Source organism: Pezoporus occidentalis, unplaced genomic scaffold, assembly GCF_034315485.1.
Source record: "Pezoporus occidentalis ecotype Australia unplaced genomic scaffold, CSIRO_AGI_Poc_V1 ctg274, whole genome shotgun sequence".
In the NCBI taxonomy this organism is placed as follows: Eukaryota; Metazoa; Chordata; class Aves; order Psittaciformes; family Psittacidae; genus Pezoporus; species Pezoporus occidentalis.
In genome coordinates this window covers 630,351-652,247 of record NW_026914653.1, presented here as the reverse complement: position 1 = coordinate 652,247, position 21,897 = coordinate 630,351, and the positions used below count along the sequence as shown (strand labels likewise).

Below are 21,897 nucleotides of genomic sequence, written 5' to 3'. Positions count from 1 at the left end.
GGGTGTTCAGGGCCATAGGGAAGCCCTTGTGCAACCCTGTGATTTGGGGCCTCGGTTTTTTTTTGGGATGGAAAGGGAGGTAGCGTTGCATCCCATTGGATCCCATTGTGTCCCGTTGCGTCCCACTGCATTACATTGTGTCCCATTGCATCCCACTGCATCCCGCCACAGTGCTGGCAGCATCCGCACCCCTGTGAGGCAGCTGCCTCTGTTCAGGGGCCTTTGGCATCAGGACTGTGGAGCGCTGCATGGTTCAGGGGTAGACACGTGTGCCCTGCTCACGGCACCATCCTGTGCCACCATGGTGCTGCCGCTGCTGGGTGCTGGGGACCGCACTGGAGGAGCTGGGGGCTGCCAACAGCGTTCCTGCGGGAGGGATGCTGTGGGGCTGGCTCCGGCTGGCCTGGCTCCCGCGTCCTCGGAGCTCCTTGAGCTCTGTGAGCAGCAGATGTTTGGCTCAGCTCCCCGCGGGCGCCAGGGGAGCGGCCGCCCCCTTCTCCTGCTCCGAGCAGGATTGGTGCTGGCGCTCGCCTGCGGCCGGTCCAGCCTGACCCCGGCCCGCCCGTGAGCTCATTCCTCAGCGGGGACATCCCGTGGGGCACGGCCGTGGCCCTGCACGTGTCCTGCCGTGTGCGCGGGGCCCCTGCCCTGGGGGGGACAGGAGGGATGCGGAGCTGCCCTGCACCCCAATGGCAGGGCTCCTGCTGGGGAAAGGGGATGGACTCGGGAAGGGGCCCCATAACCCTGCTGGGCACCGCTGCCATTGAACCATGGAATGGTTTGGGTTGAAGGGAGCTTAAAGCTCCTCCAGCTCCAACCCCTGCCGCGGGCAGGGACCCCTTCCACTAGAGCAGCTTGCTCCAAGCCCCTGTGTCCAGCCGGGCCTTGGAGGGTTGAAGGACCCTTCCTCGGTGCTGCTTCTTCCTTTGGGGTTTGGCTGGAGGTGCCCAGCGCTGAGCCCCAGCTCTGGCAACAGCCACATGGGGAACGTTTGGGAAGGGGATTTCAGGGCTGGGAGGCTCGGAGGGGCCAGCACTGACCCAGGGTTTGGGAAGCTGCTGCCCTCCATGGCTGGATGTGGACATGGAGCAGACCCATGTGCCCGGGGGGGGGGTCTGATCTGACCCCCAGCACCGCCCGGTGGGCTCAAGTCCTGCTTTAGCCACGTGCCGGCCGCTGTGGCCGAGCTGTCCGGGGCCACCGGCGTGTCCAGACATGGGGAAAAGAGGGATTTCGCAAGCGGGATGAGTCACAGCGCTCCCCACCCGGCGCTGCTCCGGGACCATCCTTGTGTCAGCCTGCCCGGAGCAGCTGGAGGGGGGGGGATCAGGGGTGACCCCGCGTTGTTCCCTCTCATGGTGGCCAGGGCCGTGGCAGGGTCTGTGGCTGAGCTCATGCTGTGGGTGCTGTTTGACACCCCAGGGCACCCCTCTGCGTTGCAGAGATAGGGCGCCGGGTGACTCCTGGGATGTGATGCTGATCCTCTCCTGCTGGGTGAGCTCCTGTGGATCAGACCCCCCCCCTCTCTTCCCTGCCTCAGTTTCCCCACCTACAAAGTCTCTGCAGCCCCCGGCTCCTCTGAGTGAAGGATGCCAGATCCCAGTGCAGGAAATGCAGGCAGGAAGCACCCGGGATCAGGGTACCCCGGGTGACAGGGGCATGGGGGCTGTGCAGGGGGGATCCTAAGGGAGCCAGGAGGCCAGGAGCATGGTGTCGTGATGCGCTAAAATGGATGTGGGGGGGACAGAGCCCCCCTGCCCGCGCCTGCAGGGTGTCCCCAACCCCCCGATGGTGATTTATGGAGCTAATTGGTTTTTCTGCCCCATTAAGTGGAGGAGAAGGGGGCAGGGCAGAGCCCCCGCTGTGCCGTGCCTTCCACACCGATCCTGCCAGAGCAGCATGGGGGACACTGGTGGCACCTCAGCAGAGCTGCCCTGGTGCCCGTGACCCACTGATGTGGGGCGTGGAAACCTCCCGGTGCAAGGCCCCTATTTCCTGCCCCTGCAGCCACCAGGCAGAGCAGGAGGAAAGGGCCAGGGCAGCCCGGGGTGGGGGGTTTGCTTCAATCCATGGTGGGGATTTGGCAGGGACACGAGTGCCGAGAGCCCCGACCGGTGCTGGTGGGAAGGTGTGGGTGCCAGTGTGAGATGGGTGAAGCTGGGAGACCTGGGTGGCTCCAGCAGCACCCAATGAGCTGTGGGTGCTCCTCTGCCATGGGGCTCTGCTGGTGCTGCTCCTGGGGAGAGCTGCTGTAGCCAGCAGCGATGCTCTGCCATCATCTCCACCATTCTGCTGGCTCTGGTAGGCTGAAAGCTGCCTTTCCTGGGATCCATCATGCCGTGCCACGCCAGCTCCCCATCCCACCCTGGGCTCCCCATGCCAGGAGCAGGGGAGGGAGGGGATGAATCCGGTGTCGTGCCAGGGCAAAGGGACCGCAGGGATACGATGCTGGACGTGTCGTGCTGGTGCACACCGACGGGGAGCCTTTGCCCCACCTCAGGGCTGGCTGCCAGCCTGGGGTCTCGCACTGTGAGCCCCAGCCGAGGGCCGGGAGCCGCTGCCGTGGGTCGGTGGGTGCGGGCAGTGGCTGCTCAGTAGGCACGGGGATGGTCGCATCCCGGCCGTGCCACGCTGCAGAGTCTCGCCTCGCTGGGGCAAGCACGGGGCAGCGAGGAGGGAGCCAAGAGGCGTTGCCGAGGAAGGCTCGAGGAAGGAACCGCTGATTTCCCAGCCCGCAGGGACAGGGTCTGTTTTGCCCAGGCTGCAGTTAACTCTATCTGCCGCGGTGGGGCTGGTGAAGGTGACCCCCGCGCCCCCATCCCGGCAGTGGGGCACAGCTCTGGCTCTGACACAGATAAAAAGGACAAAAAGGGGCTTTTTGGGAGCAATGAGGCGTAGGGAGCCGGCGAGCAGCCCGCCGTGGGGCCGGGCAGGAGCACACCCCTGTGGGACCCACAGCCGGGGTAGTGCTTTTGGGGTGGGGGGTTTGGGGAGCACTGGGACTGGGAGTGGGGCACTGGGGCTGCACTGTGGATGGGCTGGGGGGCACTGCTGCTGCCTGTGAAGCCCGGGGGTGGGTTTGGGGACTGCGGGTGCTGGGCTGAGGCTGGGGAGCACCGTGGGCAGGGGTGGCGGGCTGGGGGCGCTGGAGCTGGGTAGAGGGGACACGGCCAAGGGAGGGGAAGGGGGGAGCGCAGGGAGCCTGGTCCGGGCCCATCCCGGCGGGGTCGGGGCGGGGCTCGGGGGCAGCACCAGGGGCGGGGGGAGCCGGTCCGGGGCTGCGGCCGCTTTAAGGCGCGGGCAGCACGGGGCGGTCCCGCCGCCGCTCCCGTTCCCGTTCCCGTTCCCGCTGTCGGGGCCGCGCCGCCGCGGGCAGCACCATGCTGCGGGTGGGGAGAGCGCGCCGCGCCCCGCGCCTGGCCAGCAGGTACCGAGCGCGCAGCGCAGCCCGGTCCCGGCAGACAAAGCCCCGCGCCCCGGCTCCACACCGCGGGAGCTGCTTTGTCTCGGCCGAGCCGCGGCGAGGGGGGGGGGGACGGGACGGGACCCGGGCAGCGCGGCACCGCCCGGCACCGCAGCATCGGGGCGGCTCCCCCCCACCTCGCACCTGCAGCGCCCTGGGCGCCGGGACCCGGCTGCGAGGGGAGCGGAGCGGAGCGGAGCGGCCCCGCTTCCCCCGGTCCGGGTGCGCATCGCCGGGGCCGCGCCGGGACCCGCCTGGCGGGAGGATTCCGGGTGTCGGGGAGCGCCGTGGCATGGTCGCGCTGTGCTTGAGCACCCCTCCGGGGGCGTCCCTCCTGGAGCATCCCTCCTGCAGCATCCCTCCGGGGGCATCCCTCCTGCAGCATCCCTCCGGGGGCATCCCTCCTGCAGCATCCCTCCGGGGGCATCCTTCTGGGGGCATCCCTCCTGGAGCATCCCTCCTGGGGCATCCCTTCTGGAGCATCCCTCCTGGGCCAGGCAGTGTGTGCCCGCTGCTGCCCATAGCTGGTTTGGTGCGGTGCCGGCTGCAGGGAGGGGTGGGAATCGGTCAGTGTAATATGGGGCTTGTAGAGAGAGCATGGAGTAGGACTGGTTAGGGTCTGGTGGGAGTGCTGGGGTCGGCTGTGCTCCAGAGCTTGTGCTTGCTGTTGGTGCTGTGAGTAGCTGAGTTGAGGCTGTCCTTGCTGTGCCAGTTTTGGGGACCCCTCTGTGCCAGTCATGTGTCCCATGGGAGCCAGTGACACCCCACAGCAGCCCCCAGGCCTCACCCCATGGCTCGAGTGCTTTTGGGATGTTACCTGTGACCTTCCATGTTGACCCTTCTTGGCATAGGGTTGCTGAGAAGGGTCTGGGGTCCCTTCCTGACCTTGTTTCATGACAGCAGCAGCTTCCCATGCGAGGCTGGGAGAGTGGGGTTTCTCCTGCCAGGACCCAAAACCAGGCTGGAGAGACCCAGCACCACGTCTGGTCCCAGCCATGTGCCTGCAGGATGCAGCTCCCTGAAGCCTGGCCTTGCTCCCAGTGCTTCCTGCTCCAAGGGTGATGGTGACTCAGGAGAGGCGCTTTGCTTTGTGCTCTGGGGTGGGATTTCTGTTGTGGTGAGAAGTCACCCCCAGCACAGGGGTTGATGGTGGGACATGCCTGGAGCTGGGTGGCCCAGGAGCATGTCCTGGGAGCGTGGTTGGGATTAAATCCCTGCCTGGGCAGCAGTGCCTGCAGGGCTGTGTCCCAAAAGCTGCTGTGGGGATGCAGGGGCTGTGTCCATCCTGCCTTGCACCAGTCCCCTGTGTCTGGGAAAAGCAGGATGCATGGGAGTGTTGGAGGGTGCTGGAGCTGCCCGTGTGGCTCCATCCTAAGGTTCGGATACCATCATCCATGTCATCGAATGGTACCCTGGAGGGAGCGGTGGTGCCTGTTGCTTGTGCTGTGGCACCCTGGTTGGCAGAGGCACGTGCAGGCACCCTCTCCTCTGCCACGTTGTCCTGTCCCCAGCTCAGGAGGGTCACAGCATCGCTTGGGTGACACTAAGCTTCACCGGCTGCTGCGGCTTTGGTGTTTGCTGGGCTCCTCCCGCTCCTCTGTGGCCCTGCTGTTGGGGAATGGGCATGTCCCATGGGGCACAGGTACCCTCCATCCCCCAGCAAACCCCCCAGGGGCCATAACGGGGAGATGTGGGCTCACTTGTGTGGTGTGCCAGCGGGGCACCGGGCTGAGCCTGCCGAGGGGGCTCCAGTTTGTGCCAGGGGATCCCGTGCAGGGGGCTCTGACGCTGGCTCTGCCCTCGCAGCTGGGACGAGAGCAGCTCCATCAGCAGTGGCCTCAGCGATGCCTCTGACAACCTCAGCTCCGAGGAGTTCAACGCCAGCTCCTCGCTCAACTCCTTGCCCTCCACTCCCACCGCCTCGCGCAGGAACTCGGCCATAGCGGTAGGTTCCTGTGGTACCCAGACCCGGCGTGGTGCCCACACCGCCTCTATGGGAAAGAGAGGATGGAGGGTGCCAGGGCACAGGGTGTCCGGTGCATCGGTGCTCCCTGGTGATGGGTGCGGGTGGGTGCACAGGGTGCCCGGTGCATCGGTGCTCCCTGGCAATGGGTGCGGGTGGGTGTCAGGGCACAGGGTGTCCAGTGCACCGGTGCTCCCTGGTGATGGGTGCGGGTGGGTGCCAGGGCACAGGGTGTCCGGTGCATCGGTGCTCCCTGGTGATGGGTGCGGGTGGGTGCCAGGGCACAGGGTGTCCGGTGCATCGGTGCTCCCTGGTGATGGGTGCGGGTGGGTGCCAGGGCACAGGGTGTCCAGTGCATCGGTGCTCCCTGGCAATGGGTGTGGGTGGGTGCCAGGGCACAGGGTGCCCGGTGCATCGGTGCTCCCTGGCGATGGGTGCGGGTGGGTGCCAGGGCACAGGGTGTCCGGTGCATCGGTGCTCCCTGGCGATGGGTGCGGGTGGGTGCCAGGACTGACCCCGCTCTGCCCACAGCTACGCACGGACTCAGAGAAGCGGTCTCTGGCCGAGAGCGGGCTGAGCTGGTACTGCGAGGGTGAGGACAAGGTGCCCAAGAAGCTGGACTACGACAGCAGCAGCCTCAAGATGGAGCACGGATCCTCCAAGTGGCGGCGGGAGCCCTCGGAGGGTGGCGAGGAGGGGTCCAAGGGTGGGGAGCTGAAGAAGCCCGTCAGCCTGGGCACGCCGGGCTCCCTCAAGAAGGGCAAGACCCCTCCGGTGGCTGTGACATCTCCCATCACACACACAGCGCAGAGCACCCTCAAAGTAGCAGGTGAGGCCCAGGTCGGGCAGGGTCCAGCTCCAGTGATGGGGAGAGGGTTGGGTGGTGCCTTCATGGACTTCCCCAAGCACTTTGGCTGTGGGGTGCCCTGAGGCTGCGCTCAGGGATGGGGTCTGGAGAGGGTCCAGGGTTGCTCATCCCTGCAGGCAGGTTGTGGGTCTGGCTCCACACTAAGTGCTGCTTGCCCAGGGCTGTGCCTGCCCCATTGCAATGTGGCCGTGCACCAGGCTGGAGGCTGGCTGGGTGCATGGGGGGGCCTGGCTATGCCTCTGCCCTGACTCCTTGATGGTGTCACTGATGCCACTGTCCCAGTTCACTCCCAAAGGTTTCTAAGACTCTAACCTGTGCTTTTGTCCCCAGCAGGCAAGCCTGAGACCAAAGCCACGGACAAGAGCAAGCTGTCTGTGAAGAGCACAGGCCTGCAGCGTTCCTCCTCTGATGCCGGCCGTGACCGCGCTACTGATGCCAAGAAACCACCCTCGGGTCTCACGCGCCCCTCGGCCTCCAGCTCCTTTGGCTACAAGAAACCAGCTCCTGCCACTGGCACAGCCACCGTCATGCAGGCTGGGGGCTCGGCCACGCTCGGCAAGATCCAGAAGAGCTCCAGCATCCCCGTCAAGCCGGTCAGCGGGAGGAAAACGAGCCTGGACGTCTCCAACGCAGCCGAGCCCGGCTTCCTGGCCCCCGGCGCTCGGTCCAACATCCAGTACCGCAGCCTGCCCCGGCCGGCCAAGTCCAGCTCCATGAGTGTGACCGGTGGCCGCGGTGCCAACCGCCCGGTCAGCAGCAGCATCGATCCCAGCCTGCTGAGCACCAAGCAGGGCAGCATCTCAGTGTCACGGCTCAAGGAGCCGTCCAAGGTCGGCACCGGCCGTGGCACCCCAGCACCCGTGAACCAGACGGACCGTGAGAAGGAGAAGGCCAAGGCCAAGGCAGTGGCGCTTGACTCCGAGTGCGGGACGCTGAAGAGCGTTGGCTCGCCTGAGAGCACCCCGAAAGCACAGGGCAACGTCCCACCCGCGGCCAAGGTGGCCGAGCTGCCCCCCACACCTCTCAGGTATGACCCTGACACCGCTAAGGGCAGCCCGTGCCTGGCGTGGCTGTGCCCAAGTGCTCATCCATGCCCAGCACCAGAGCCTCACCCGCTTCCTCGCCCGTTTTCCCCCTCCAGAGCAGCTGCCAAGACCTACGTGAAGCCTCCGTCGTTGGCCAACCTGGACAAGGTCAACTCCAACAGCCTGGACTTGCCCTCCTCCAGCGAGCTGCCGCCGCCGCACTCGGCCAAGCTGCAGGACCTGCACCCGGGCAGCGGGCACCTTGCGCCCTGCTTCAGCCCCAGTCCTGCACCCATCCTCAACATCAACTCGGCCAGCTTCTCCCAGGGCCTGGAGCTCATGGGCGGCTTCAGCGTCCCCAAGGAGGGCAGGATGTACCCCAAGCTCTCCAGCCTGCACCGCAGCATGGAATCCCTGCAGATGCCCATGAGCCTGCCCAGTGCCTTCTCCGGGGGCAGCACCACCACCCCAGCCCCTGCTGCTGCTCCCCCCACCAGCACAGAGGAGGAGGAAGAAGCAGGAGAGCTGGGCTGGAGCGGGAGCCCCCGGCTCGCACATCTGGACAGGTACGGATGCAGGGAGGGCATGGGGCTGCCAGGGCACCTCTGTGGGCTCGGGTCCCTCGCTGCCATCCTGCCATGACCTCTGTCTGCTCCGGAGGCCTTTCCTGTCTCATTGCTGGGGAGCAGCTCCCTGTCCCCGCAGCTCAGCCCCTGTGGCACCTTGCCTTGTCCGCACAGGGATGTCACTGCTCTTTCCTTCCCTTCCAGTGCCAACCGCGACAGGAACACGCTGCCCAAGAAAGGGTTGAGGTAAAAGAGCCTGTATCACTTGTGGATGGTGCTGGGGAGGGCCCATGTGGAGGTTTCGGGGGGCTGCACCGCAGCGGGCAGGAGCCAGGGCAGTGCTGGTCCCCCTCACCATGGCTCCGCTCTGCAGGTACCAGCTCCACTCCCAGGAGGAGGCCAAGGAGCGGCGCCATTCCCATGCCATCAGCAGCGGGCTGCCCGAGGCAGACGATCAGCAGGAGCTGCCCTCGCCCCCATCCCTCCCCATGGCGCTGGTTGGGAAGGGGCCGCTCACCAGCATCGGTCAGTGCCCTCCCCATATCCCCCATCCCCATCGCCCCATGTGGGACTGGCTGATGGGTGCTGCTTTTCTCCTCGACCCCCCCCCCCAGCAGCCCTAACACCCAGCGCCTGGTGCTTTTGGCTCACTGAGGTGCAGGGTTGGGGCCAGGGGTGTCCATCACCTCCGCTTCAGGGCACCTCATCTACCCTCAGGGCTCTGGCCACAGCTCCCAGCTTCTCTGAGGGTGCCCAGGAGGGCATGGGGTTGCCAGGACCTATATGTTCCTGGAGGGTTTGGGGGGTCCAGGCAGATGGGTTGGGGTTGCGGTGTGATGAGGTGCTGCCCTCTTGCATGTGCAGGTGATGGGCTCTGGCATGGTGATGCCTGCTTTGCCCTGGGGCGATGGATTTGTTTCTCAGCCCTTGGTGGTGGTGGCCGGGTCTTCCCAGTGTAAATCTGTGTTTTAGCTTTCCCCCAGCCCTTCCCTGCTTTGGGACAGCCATCCCTGCTTCCTCTCTGCATCCCAGCTCTCATGGATTGCTCCCAGCCCTTGCTTCCTGTCCCAGTCCCAGTTTCCTGGTGCGACTCTGACCCTGCCTCTCCCCACCTTCTCCTTGCAGTGAGCCCCACTGCCACCGCAACCCCGCGGATCACCCGCTCCAACAGCATCCCTACCCACGACTCCACCTTCGAGCTGTACAGCACATCCCAGATGGGCAGCACCCTCTCCCTGGCTGACAAGCCCAAGGGCATGATCCGCTCGGGCTCCTTCCGGGACCCTGTGGACGATGGTGAGAGTGAGCTGCACCCTGCCTAGGCAGAGGGGCCTCCCGGGGTGATGCTGGGGCTCCCCGCACCCTTGTCCCTTCCTCCTGGTGCTGCTGGAGCAATCTCGGGTGGGTTGATGCATCCTGTCCTCAGTGTCAGAGCAGGGGACAGCAGCCTGGTGGACCCTGCACTGGCACCTGACCTCTGTGGGTGCCTGGTGTCCGTGTCGGCACCGGGTGTTGTGGCACTGGGGAGGTGGGCACCGAAGCAGCGAGAGGGGAGAGTGCAGGAGGAGGATGCTCTGCACACCGCAGACCCAGGGAGCTCACAGCAGCACGGGCAGTGCCGAGCTGCTGCCCTCCCACGTCCCCTGTACCCTCTTGCCCCCTGCAGACCCCCCCCCCTGCACCAGGAGCTCCATCCCCTGCACCCTGCTGTGTCCTGCACCCGCAGCCCCGGGACGCTGCTGGCCAGGGCCACGCTGACCCGGGTTTTGTTCTGTTGCAGTTCACGGATCGGTGCTGTCCCTGGCCTCCAGCGCGTCCTCCACCTACTCCTCTGTAAGAGCCACCTCTGCGCTGCGCTTCGTGCATGGCTGGGGGGGGCCCGGGGCGGGCAGGGGAGGGCTCTGTGCATGCCTCTGCTTCGCGCCCAGCCTGTGCGTGCCTGCTGCCCTCTGACTGCCTGCCTCTGTCTCTCTCTGCTCTCACGCTGCCAGGCTGAGGAGAAGATGCAGTCCGAGGTGAGCCCGCGCTCCGCTCCGTGCCCGCCGCAGGGCGAGAGGGGCAGCGCCCGGGCCCTCACCCCCTGCGTTCTGTTTCCCCGCAGCAAATCCGCAAGCTGCGCCGCGAGCTGGAGTCCTCGCAGGAGAAGGTGGCCACGCTGACGTCCCAGCTCTCGGCCAACGTGAGTCCCCAGCGCAGGGCCCGGCCGTGGTTACCCCTGCACCGGGCATCGCTGCTCACCCATTGCTCTCCCCTTCTCCCAGGCCAACCTGGTAGCGGCTTTTGAGCAGAGCCTGGTGAGCATGACATCCCGCCTGCGGCACTTGGCTGAGACCGCTGAAGAGAAGGTGGGTGCTTGGTGGGGTGCCCCGTGGGCATCGGGAGGCAGTGGTGGTGCTGGAGGGTGCCCGTGGGGCTGGGGTGGTGCTGGACTCGGGTGGACCTGCTGCAGCGCTGCCCAGCACCCTGATGTGGGTGCTGCGCGGTTGGGATGTGCTCCATGGCTCCCGTCTGCTCCTGCCAGGACACGGAGCTGCTGGACCTGCGGGAGACCATTGACTTCCTGAAGAAGAAGAACTCAGAGGCCCAAGCTGTGATCCAGGGTGCCCTGAATGGCACTGATGTCACCCCCAAAGGTGAGGCTCTGAGAGCTCAGAAGGTGTTTGGGTGGGAGAAGGGAAGGGGCACAGGGAGGAGGGTGCGGGTGGCTCTGGTGTTGGGGCACATGCAGTTTGCTGATAGCTCCTGTCCCCATCTCTCCTGCTTCTCTTGCTGGCCACAGAGCTGCGTATCAAGCGGCAGAACTCCTCTGACAGCATCTCCAGCCTCAACAGCATCACCAGCCACTCCAGCATCGGCAGCAGCAAGGACGCCGACGCCAAGAAGAAGAAGAAGAAGAGCTGGGTGGGTTGGATGGGGTGCTGGCGGGAGGGATGGCACTTGGCAGGGTCTGGCTGGGATCAGCCCCACAGACTGGCTGCTCTTGGCTACCTTGGCGTTGTGATGTTGGTCCCCTCTGTCCCCTGGGGACAGTGCTGGATCTGTGGATCTGTGTCTTGATGTGTTGGCCAGGACTTCCCCAGCCCCTCTGGAGTTCTCCAGCCCCGCATGCCTGCTCCTTTGGTCTTTCCCACATGTCCCCCTTGTGCCCGTGCAGGCTCTGGCTATTGGGGGGCCGGCAGCCCCGACCCCACACCGGGCAGCTCCGAGCTGGACGTGTGATTAAGTCTCGCTTTGTTCTGTTTCTCTCCCCCTATGCTGACCTCAACCCTTTTTTTCCAGGTGTATGAGGTAAGTCCTGCACCGTCCCCGCCACCGCCCGGCCGGGGCCGCGCTCCATCCCACGGGACGGTGCTCATTGACACCGCGCATCCCATCCATCCCACTGCCTCTGACCCCTGCATGGGCTGCCCCGGGACCCAGCTGCACCTTGGCTGCTTCCTTTGGGGCTGGGATGGGGATGTGTCCCGGGATGGGGACAGTCCCCTTCTTGCCTGGGGAGGGCAGGCACGCTCCTGACTACCGGGAGCTGGATCTTTTGGGATCAGGACCTCTCTGCAGCCCTGCCTGTGGTGCTGCCCATCTCTGCATTGCCAGGGCTGGCCTGATCTGGCACCAAGTGGGGTTATCCTCACTGGGGGACCCGCATGGGTCCCGGTGCTCCCCAGTTCTGCTGTTAGCACAGCCTGGCACCCATCTGGTTTTGTGTTTTCACTCTGAAATGCATCGCTTTGCTTTTGGGTGCACCCTAGAGCAGCCTGCCTGGTGCCTGTGGGAACCGGGCCACATCCTGACTGTTTTCACCCCCTCTTTCTCTTCCTCCCCTCGGAGCAGACCCTGGCCCTCCGAGGGGCACGGTGTGAGCCCAGGGTGCCCATCCTGCTGCTCCCCCTGTGCAGTGTCCATCACCCTCCTGCCCTCGCTGTGCTGCTCACCCCTGTGCTGTGTGCTCTGTGCATGCTGCATGCCCGGCCAGCACCCTAGGGACATCTCGGGGAGGGCTGGCTGCCCCTCTGTGCTTCCAGAGGGACCCTGAGGGCAGACGGGGGTGCTGTGGGCCTGAAGTTGTCCCCTTGCATCAGGACCCCAGCTCTGCAGTGGCTGGTGCAGGGGGGGTGTCCCTATAAACACCCCTTGCTGGGATGGTTGTGTGAATGTGAGGATGGAGCCGGCCCTTCCCGAGGGACCAGGGTGCTGGTGCAGTGCCTGAACACCCTGACGGTGGGGAGCAGGGCTGGGGGGAGCCTGACCAGGACATGGACCCCCTCTGTGGGGCTGGAACGTTGTGCAAGCAGAGGTGCACCCCGGTCCATCAGCTCTGCCAGCAGAGTGGGGTTAGGCCGGTGCCTTCCCCAGGTCAGTGACAGGGCACGGTGCTGCTCGGTGATGGATGTGGGGTTACTGGTCCCAGTTCAGGCTGTCTGTGGGTCCTGAGCAGTTGGGGGTTCCAGGGCAGGACTTGCAAAGCTGCTGTGCTGTGGGGCTGTCTCTAACAAAAGCGTTTTCGTCTCCCATAGCTGCGCAGCTCCTTCAACAAAGCCTTCAGCATCAAGAAGGGACCAAAATCAGCCTCGTCGTACTCCGACATCGAGGAGATCGCCACGCCGGACTCCTCGGCCCCCTCTTCCCCCAAGCTGCAGCACGGCTCCACGGAGACCGCCTCGCCCTCCATCAAATCCTCCACATCCTCCTCCATGGGCATCGACACAACGGAGTATGTGGGGCCGGGCAGGGCTGTGCACAGGGGCTGCAGGCTCCTGCCCTGGACGTGTGCACCACTCTCGTCTCTCTCTTGGTCCAGGCTTTTCCAGGCCCATGGGGAGGGCGAGCCCGAGAAGAAGGAGGTGTCGGAGCTGCGGTCGGAGCTGTGGGAGAAGGAGATGAAGCTGACGGACATCCGCCTGGAAGCCCTCAACTCAGCCCACCAGCTGGAGCAGCTCCGGGAGACCATGCACAACATGCAGGTGAGGAGCATGCAGGGAGGACCGGGGTGGCTGCGGGCACTGTGTGCCCCGGGATGCTGCTCCTCACGCCGTGCTGTGCCTGGTTCTCCCCAGCTGGAGGTGGATCTCCTGAAGGCTGAGAACGACCGGCTCAAAGTGGCTCCGGGACCCTCGGCGGTGCCAGGCTCCGTTCCCGGCCATGTCACGAGCTCATCAGCCTCCTCCTCACCGCGGCGTTCCCTGGGTCTCACCCTTGGCCATGCCTTCAGCCCCAGCCTGGGGGACTCAGGTAGGGGGGGACAGAGCTGCTGGCAGCCAGGGGAGGCCGCAGAGACGTGTGGATGGGTGGGAATGTGCTGCTGCTCTCCCGGAGGAGGAGGGAGCCGTGCATGGGAATGCGGTGGTGCCGGCACCGCAGTCAGCTGCAGCAGGGTTTGGCTCAGCTGAGCAGGGTGGTGGGGGTCTCCCCACGAGCGCTCACTGCTCTGCCCCCAGATGTGTCCCCCATGGACGCCGTCAGCGCCGGCGCCCAGAAGGACGAGCTGATGCTGCGGATCGTGGTGCGCATGCCACCCCAGCACATCATCAAGGGGGTAGGTGTGGGCTCTGTGGGGAGCCGTGGCCTGGGACAAGGGGCAGAAACGCCTCTCTGGGGCTGGATGTGGTGCTCTAACTCCACACCTCGGTCTTGGCTCCTAGGACCTCAAGCAGCAGGAATTTTTCCTGGGCTGGACCAAGGTGAGCGGGAAGGTGGACTGGAAGATGCTGGATGAAGCTGTCTGCCAGGTCTTCAAGGTAGGAGCATGAGGACCCCTTTTGAGAGCCGTCCTTTTACCCTGCTCCACCATGCCTGATGCTCCCTGGCCCAGGTCCTTACGAGGGTCTCCTGGAGCTGCTTGAGCACCACTTGCTCCCTGACAGCCCTGTCCTTGTCCCTGTAGGATTACATCACCAAGATGGATCCTGCTTCCACGCTGGGGCTCAGCACCGAGTCTGTCTATGGGTACAGCATCAGCCACATCAAGCGGGTGCTGGACACGGAGCCCCCAGAGCTGCCGCTGTGCCGCCGGGGCCTGACCAGCATCGTGGTGACGCTCAAGGGTCAGTATGGTGGAGAGCATCCATCCCTGTCCTATCTTCCCTCTGCCTTGTGGCGCTGTGGGATGCGAGCAGGACCCTCAACTCCCCCCCCGCCCGCCTGCAGGCTTGAAGGAGAAGTGCGTGGACAGCCTGGTGTTCGAGACGCTCATCCCCAAGCCCATGATGCAGCATTACATCAGCCTCCTGCTGAAGCACCGGCGCCTCATCCTCTCGGGCCCCAGCGGCACCGGCAAGACCTACCTGACCAACCGCCTGGCCGAGTACCTGGTGGAGCGCTCGGGTCGGGACGTCACCGAGGGCATCGTCAGCACCTTCAACATGCACCAGCAGTCCTGCAAGGTGAGGGCACGCAGCAGGCAGGGCTGGGGCTGCGGTCCCTGCTGCCCGTGCCGCGGCCCCGCGTGTGACACCCAGCCCGCTTTGTTGCAGGACCTGCAGCTGTACCTCTCCAACCTGGCCAACCAGATCGACCGGGAGACGGGCACGGTGGACGTGCCGCTGGTGATCCTCCTGGATGACCTCAGCGAGGCGGGCTCCATCAGTGAGCTCGTCAATGGCGCACTCACCTGCAAGTACCACAAATGGTGAGAGCCCTCCTGCATCCTCCTGCTGTATCCCACTGCATCCTGCTGCATCCTTGCATCCTGCTGTATCCCACTGCATCCTGCTGCATCCTTGCATCCTGCTGTATCCCACTGCATCCTGCTGCATCCCACTGCATCCTGCTGCATCCCACTGCATCCTTGCATCCTGCTGTATCCCACTGCATCCTGCTGAATCCCACTGCACTCCTGCATCCCACTGCACCCCAGCATCCTTCTGTACCCCACTGCAACCCTACATGCTGCTGAATCCCACTGCATCCCTGCATCCTGCTGTATCCCTCTGCACCCCTGCATCCTGTTGCATCCCACTGCACCCCTGCATCACGCTGCATCCCTGCACCCCACTGCACCGGTGCATCCTGTTGCACCCCTGCATCCTGCTGCATCCCACTGCACCCCTGCATCCTGCTGTATCCCACTGCGCCCCTGCATCCTGCTGCATCCCACTTCAACACAGTCTCCTGGGCATGTACATGGTGCCTACTGCTCTCAGGAAGAAACCTGGACCATGGAGATGAGGCTGTCTTGGCTGCAGGGCTTGGTTCAACCCTGCCACAGGTGGGGTGATGCTGGGGGCTTTTCCTCATGGGTCCTGTCTCTCTCTGTCACTCTCTCAGCCCCTACATTATTGGGACCACCAACCAGCCTGTGAAGATGACTCCAAACCACGGCCTCCATCTCAGCTTCAGGTAAGAATCTTACATCCCCGGGGACCATCCCTATGGGGTTGGGGTGGGCAGAGGCCCTGGGTAGTCCTGGGGGCTCGTCTTGTGAGTGGAGACCCCGATGAGGACCGAGCTGCAGGTCTGGCCCTGCCATTCCATCTGTGGGCACGTGCAGCATGGGGGTGCTGGGGGTCCCCTGAGGGTGATGGGCAGCAGGGCAGCGGGAGCGGGCACCCAGCCCTGAATACCCAGGTCTTCCCCATAGGATGCTGACCTTCTCAAACAACGTGGAGCCGGCCAACGGCTTCCTGGTGCGCTACCTGCGGCGGAAGCTGCTGGAGTCGGACACGGATGTCAACGCCAACAAGGAGGAGCTGCTGCGCGTGCTGGACTGGGTGCCCAAGCTCTGGTACCACTTGCACACCTTCCTGGAGAAACACAGCACCTCCGACTTCCTCATCGGTACGGCCCGGCCACCTCCTGCCCTGCGCTGCTGGGAGCATCAGGGGCTGGGGCAAAACCTTCCCCTATCCCCAGTCCCACATCACCAGCAGCCGGTGGGTGATGCGCGCTCTTCCCTGGGTGGCATTTGCTCCCTTGCCCCATGGGAGCCCATGGCTCCTGCTGTATCGGCACCTTTCCTTGGGCACGGAGGAGCTGTGCTTTCCCAGGCAGGTCTCCTGTTGCTTCACCGTGTTTTTTGGGGGTAGATTGAGCTTGGCAGCCCCATAACTTGCCTTGGAGCTTGCTTGGGTGTGAGGCAGATGCTGCCCAGATGTGGCTTCCAGGAGGTGATGGAGCCCCAGGGCACCCCGTGCAGCCAGGCTTGGTGTCAGTGGCTGGAGCAGGGGACCCAGGTCACATTTTCCCTGTAGGTCCTTGCTTCTTCCTGTCGTGTCCCATTGGAATTGAGGATTTCCGGACCTGGTTCATCGACCTGTGGAACAACTCCATCATCCCTTACCTGCAGGAGGGAGCAAAAGATGGGCTCAAGGTACTCGGAGCACGTGGGGTTGCAAACCAGATGTGCTGGGGGACATGCTGATGCGGGAGTCTGATGGTGCAGGGAGAGGGGAGGCACTGGGGTTTTGGGCAGAGGTGGCATCTCTGTCAGCCCCTGCCCTGTGGCTGCAGCAGGGCACTGTCCTGGGGATGGGGGGGGTCTTGAGGTGCCACTTGCTCCTTGCCTGCAGGTCCATGGGCAGAAGGCAGCCTGGGAGGACCCCGTGGAGTGGGTGCGGGACACCCTGCCCTGGCCGTCAGCGCAGCAGGACCAGTCCAAGCTGTACCACCTGCCCCCCCCCACCATCGGGCCCCACAGCACCGTTTCCCCTCCCGAGGAGCGCACTGTCAAGGACACGACACCCAGCTCCCTGGACTCGGACCCTCTGGTACGCTCGGTTCTCTTCATCAGGGACTGTAGGGGTTGCACAGGGGGTGATGGGTTCAAACTGAAACAGAGCAAGTTCAGGTTGGATCTAAGGCAGAAGCACTTCCCTGTGAGGGTGCTGAGGTGCTGGCACAGGGTGCCCAGAGAAGCTGTGGCTGCTCCATCCCTGGCAGTGTTCAAGGGCAGGTTGGACACAGGGGCTTGGAGCAAGCTGCTCTATGGAAGGTGTCAGGGGGTTGGAATTGGATGAGCTTTAAGGTCCCTTTATACTCAACCATTCTATGGTACAGCCCTGCTGCACCGGGCACTGCAGCATGGGCTGGTGGAGAGGGGAGAGAGCGGGGTGGAATTTCGCTTTGCCAGTTATTTTTCAGTGTAAAAAGCCTGATCTGGGGATGCAGGAACGTTTTGCCCTCCTGTGAGAGGCAGAGGGTGCGGGATGGGATGGAGGCACGCTGTGCACCGAGGCGCACTGTGGTGTGCCAGTGAATGGGCACAGCATCGTGCTCCATGGGGCGGCGTGTCCGCACGCACAGACCGGGGCTGGCCCACGTGTGTCACCCCGCGAGGCTGCTGCCCGTGATGCCAGCAAGGCAGGGCCTTTCTCCCCACGCTGCCTTGAGCATCCTGGCTGCGCCCAAGGCCAGATCCTGGTGTCTGGGAGGGATTTTGCAGCATCTCCAGGCTTTCCATCACCTCTGAAGGCACATCTTGGGGTGGCTGCTTTGCACAGGGGGGGTGAGGTGGCCTCGGCTTCCCCAGGGCTCATCTTGCCCCCGTGGCGCTCCTGTCCCCGCAGATGGCCATGCTGCTGAAGCTCCAGGAAGCCGCCAACTACATCGAGTCTCCAGACCGTGAGACCATGGTGGACCCCGACCTGCAGTCGACTCTGTGAGGCCGGGACGTGCCGGCCCCCGCTCCCGCCGGGCTGCTCTCCCTTCCCTTTGGTGTGCGGGAGCGCGGGGCTGGTGCGCGGGGGAGCTGGGTCCGGAGGGCGCGAGGCGCATCCCCGCTCCCGGCCCGGGGGCAGGAGGATCCTGGTTTCTCATTGGGTTTGTTCTGTCTCTTGCCTGCTCTCGGCTCTGGGGCCGGGAGCCGCAGGGAGGGCTCCGTGTGGGGCAGGCCCCCCGCGGGAGCTGAAGCTGGGGCGCAGGGCAGCGTGCGGCCACAGGACAGGAGGGGGGGGGGGCTCCCGCTCCATCCACCCGGCCCTGGGTACCCAAGGGCAAGCGCCGCATCCGTGCCCTGTTTCACCCCCCCATGGCGCCGCCGCGGCCAGGACAGCCCAATAAACCCTGGTTATTTTATTTGGTGTTCCCCCTGTCCCCCCCCCAGTCCCATCTTCCTTTGGCCGAGTCCAGACTTTGCTTTGGTCCCTTTTTTTGTTCTGGTTCTTTGCTCTCCCGGCCCGGAGCCTGTGGCTCAGTGCCCATCGCTTCCCTGTAAGCAGCTCCCTTTCCCTTTGTATTCTTTTGCAGCTACCGGTTCCACTACTCAAACCACCTCTGTCACAAAACTGGTGCTCACTGGACAATCTCCAGTCCCTGAACCCACCTCCCGGGGCCTCACAGCTTGGCTGAGATGGGACATGGCAGCCAGGGGCAGTGGGATGCTTCCGGAGCAGCCCCTTGCCTGGTGCCTCCCCGCTCCCCAAAAGCACAAGGCAGGGTCTGGCCCTGGGGATGGGGTCTCCCACCAGGCCAGGGTCCCATGGGCATCCCATCCCCAAGGGACCTGGGGCATGGAGCAGGTGCTGCTCTCCCCTCCCTGGGCAGCCATGTGGGGTCACAACCTGGCTGCTGTCCCCGTGGTGCTGGTGCAGTCCCTCGGGTCCCTGGCCCCCCAAGGCCCTGGCAGGCTCTCTCTGTGCCCCATGTTATGCTCCGGGGATGCCACGTGTCCTCTTGGCCCTGCCGTGCAGTGTCACAGGAGGCGCCTGGCACGGAGGGGATCAGCCCCGGTGCTGCCGTGGTGCCTTAATCTCCGGCCATGCGGGAAGGGGGCACATGGGCTTTCAGGCTGGTGCTATTGCAGCCTGCCCTGGCTGCAGTGCCCTATGGCTGTCCCCAGAGCTGGCTTGGCTGGCATGGGACAGGGGTGCTGGCACTGGCCTGAGCATGGCTAAGCTGGAGCTGCTGCCTTCAGCACCCAATGCTCACCTCTCTAGTGGATGCTCTGCTGTGCCAGCACCTCCATCCCTGAGCCCAGCTCAGCTCTGCATCCCCCCGCTCCTCTCTGCTGCTGCCCAGCTGGGCTCCTGCACCCTGCAGAGCCTTTTGGGGAGAGAGGTGACCCCAGGGCTGGTTCTCCAAGCCCATCCTGTCCCTGTGCCCTGCCAGGCTGGGCACGGGGCAGCCTCAGCCCCCCCCCTCACCCCGGACCCCATCCAAACCCCAACATCTCCTCCACGGCCCGGCCTTGCTGCCGGTGGCAGCCGCCACCTCTGCCCTTGGTGCTCTCGGCCGGGGCGCCTCGCCATGCGCCCCGTGGTGCTCACTTGTCCGTCTGTCCGGCAGCCTCCCGGCCCCTTGCACAGGGTGGGATGGATGTCCTCTCCCCTCGCTGGCTTGGACGCTTGGGCTCTCTGTTCGCCTTCTCTTGTGTTGCCGCTTTGGGCTAAGGACTCGCTGTAAATAGGTCTGGAGCCCAAAGCCCTGCGTGAGCTGGTGGGGCCCGGCCCTGAGCCTCTTTCCTCCTCCGGTTTGGTTTGATTTCATTTTTGTACTCTGTGATAACTGTGCTGTGCTGACTTCTGTTCTGATTGTACGAGGCACCGGCTCTGCAGTCGCTCGAGGCTGGCGCTGAGGACCCGGCTCTCCCCTCCAGCCCCTCTCGCCCTCCCTGGGGCAAGAAAGGGCATGGAAAGCCTTTGAATGGGGCAGAAAAGCCTTTGGGGCTGCCCCCTGCTTGGGCAGGGCCGTGCCCTGAGGGTCCCATCAGGGGAGAGCCCCACTTTATTTCCTGACACCTCCGAAAAGCCACAACCATATGGACCAAACTGTCCCCATCACTGGCTCACCTGGGGCTGCGCTGCTGGATTTCCCCCAGCCCCTCTCCTGCAGGTTTGCCCCATCTTTCCCAGAGGCCGTGGTACAGGAGCAATCCCCAAGGGGCAGGGAAGGGTGAGGGCAATGGCCCCGTGCCCCAGTCGATTCCTCCTGCCTCACACTGAGCACCCTGTGTCCCCCAGTGCAGCGGTTGGGGACTGAGCATCCCTCGGTGCTGCCCCATCTATGGGCTGAGCCCCTCTGTCCCCAGGGGAACACATCCAAGGGTTGCACCAACTCATCCCCCTGCCAGCCCCAAAGGTGCCTGTTGTCCCCAGGGGTGCCTGTCACCCCCATAGGAGCCAGTCACCCCCAAGGTGCCTGCTGCCCCAAGGGTACCCAACGTGCCCAAGGGCTCCCATTGCTCCCAATGGTGCCTGCTGCCCCTGAGGGTGCTGCCACCTCCAAAGGTGCCCATGGCCCCTGGGTGCACCAGGAGCCTTCCCGAGGGGCTGGAGCAGGGAGATGCCAGCACCTCACCCTCCTGCCCCCTTGAGTTGCTGCTGCCCGGTGGCCCGAACCTTACAATTTTAGCTTTTTTCTATTCAAAACAAACAGCCTTTTTTTAATTAAATAAAAGATGAAAAGGACAAATTCCTGTTTTAGATGATCTGTGTAACTGACCGGGGTTTGTGTTTCCTAACTGCATGGTATTCCTGCCCAGGGGTTTTATAGCACTTTTTAAATTTCTCTTTAAGATTTTGGTCCAGATTTCTACTGCTCTCGCCTGTCTTTGCTTTCCCCTCGCATCCTCCACGTTTGTAAACTCGCTCCATTTTCTACCTGATGTTGAGACCCGACCCCACGTTGTACATAGCTGCGGGAACAATCATAGGGAACAAACACCATCTGGACTCTTAACCCACCGCTCCTTCTTTTTACTTCCAAGAACCTTTCAAAGAAGTCTAAAAGGAAGCCAGGAAAAGGCTTTGAGGATATTCCAAAAGACAGCAACAAATCCAGCCCTGCACCAAGTCAGCTCCTGCTGCCCACGCTGCCCGCACCAACTGGCATGTCTCTTCTCGGTCGTCTGTCTAACACCATTGGATTCAATAAAGTTGTCTCCTGTTCCACCTGGCTCCTGGTCCTGTGTCCGGCCTAGCCCTGAGCGGGGAGGGATGGGATGGTTGTGCCTGTGCAGTCACTGCTGGCCTCCAAAATCCAGGTGCGGGGCTTGGAAACGCTCCTGGGTGGAAATCGTGGCTCTTTCGTGAGATGCTGGGAGTGGGTTTGGGATGGGGAACCCTTCTCTGTGCTCCTGTTGGGTCTGGAGGGTGCAGAAATGCTCCTGGTGGATCTGGGAGATGCTGAAAGATGGGGGGGTCCCTGTGGGGGGCAGGTTGTACCTGTGTGTGCAGAGGGTGAGTGGGATCCCCTGAGCCCCTTTCACCTTGCCAGAGTGGGTCCCCACCTCCTCTTTGAGAGGGCCACAGTGACAGATGCCACCTTCAGCACAGGGGGACGGAGGTGAGACTGTTCCTGGAGCAGTGATAGGGGGCTCTGCCCCACAGCAGGACATGAGGGGAGGATGAGGCTGCCAACAGCAGCGGAGGGAAGGGAGATCCCGTCCTCCCAGGGTGGCTCAGAGCTGTTTTCCACTCCCAAGAGTGATGCTGGAGCGGGGACAGATGCTCCGGGAGCAATGAGTTCCTCACAGGATGGTGTTGAGCTGTAACAAGCTGCAGTGGCGAATGCAAGGCCAGGAGAGGGCACTTCCCATCGGCTCTGAGCTCCTGTTCAAGGGTGAGTTCTGTGAGTGCAATCCTGCACCGGGAGCGCGGGACCGGCTTTGGGGACCCACGGCTCCTTGTTCCCAGGGATATGTTGTGCATGCTCACTCCGTGGCCCTGTACTCATGGGTCCGGGAGGGATGAGAAAGGGCACAGGGACCCCACAGCACCAGACACGGTGGGTACGGCCACCATGTGTGTACAGCACCAGGACCTACAGTAGGACCTGCTGCTTCCCTCACCGCGTGCACCTGCACCCCAAGCCATCAGGCACAGCATCCCTCGGGTACAGCGCCTGGCTACAGCACCCAGCCTAGGTACAGCAGCAGCTCCCAAGGTGACCCACAGCCTTTTGCCAACACCTCCCTTCCCCGGGAGGTGCAGCCCTTTTTCATAGACCCACAGCCTGCTTTGTGTTGGAAAGGACCCCAAAGCTCATCCAGTGTCCAGGGACCCCTTCCACTAGAGCAGCTTGCTCCAAGCCCCTGTGTCCAACCTGGCCTTGAACACTGCCAGGGATGGGGCAGCCACAGC

At 64.1% G+C, this 21,897-nt stretch overlaps 1 protein-coding gene across 5 annotated transcripts in view; it reads left to right on the top strand.

The window, feature by feature from the left end:
- NAV1 (neuron navigator 1) overlaps positions 1-17,896 on the top strand; it is a 47,531-nt gene extending 29,635 nt beyond the window's left edge. Inside the window, exons 4-29 of one of the 5 annotated variants that reach the window (XM_062624929.1) lie at positions 5,270-5,408; positions 5,958-6,255; positions 6,625-7,321; positions 7,436-7,885; positions 8,090-8,131; positions 8,259-8,410; positions 9,011-9,181; positions 9,666-9,718; positions 9,877-9,900; positions 9,987-10,064; positions 10,147-10,230; positions 10,407-10,518; positions 10,665-10,786; positions 12,400-12,596; positions 12,684-12,846; positions 12,940-13,114; positions 13,321-13,418; positions 13,525-13,620; positions 13,767-13,926; positions 14,030-14,265; positions 14,356-14,510; positions 15,149-15,220; positions 15,462-15,658; positions 16,072-16,190; positions 16,390-16,587; positions 17,386-17,896. In XM_062624929.1, the coding sequence (XP_062480913.1) occupies positions 5,270-5,408; positions 5,958-6,255; positions 6,625-7,321; positions 7,436-7,885; positions 8,090-8,131; positions 8,259-8,410; positions 9,011-9,181; positions 9,666-9,718; positions 9,877-9,900; positions 9,987-10,064; positions 10,147-10,230; positions 10,407-10,518; positions 10,665-10,786; positions 12,400-12,596; positions 12,684-12,846; positions 12,940-13,114; positions 13,321-13,418; positions 13,525-13,620; positions 13,767-13,926; positions 14,030-14,265; positions 14,356-14,510; positions 15,149-15,220; positions 15,462-15,658; positions 16,072-16,190; positions 16,390-16,587; positions 17,386-17,481 (4,384 nt within the window). In that variant the 3' untranslated portion in view covers positions 17,482-17,896. Of the gene's footprint in view, positions 1-3,295; positions 3,428-5,269; positions 5,409-5,957; positions 6,256-6,624; positions 7,322-7,435; positions 7,886-8,089; positions 8,132-8,258; positions 8,411-9,010; positions 9,182-9,665; positions 9,719-9,876; positions 9,901-9,986; positions 10,065-10,146; positions 10,231-10,406; positions 10,519-10,664; positions 10,787-12,399; positions 12,847-12,939; positions 13,115-13,320; positions 13,419-13,524; positions 13,621-13,766; positions 13,927-14,029; positions 14,266-14,355; positions 14,511-15,148; positions 15,221-15,461; positions 15,659-16,071; positions 16,191-16,389; positions 16,588-17,385 lie in introns of those variants that run through there. The other 4 variants (XM_062624930.1, XM_062624925.1, XM_062624927.1 and 1 more) reach the window with 4 other exon arrangements.
- The last annotated feature ends 4,001 nt before the right edge of the window (positions 17,897-21,897 follow it).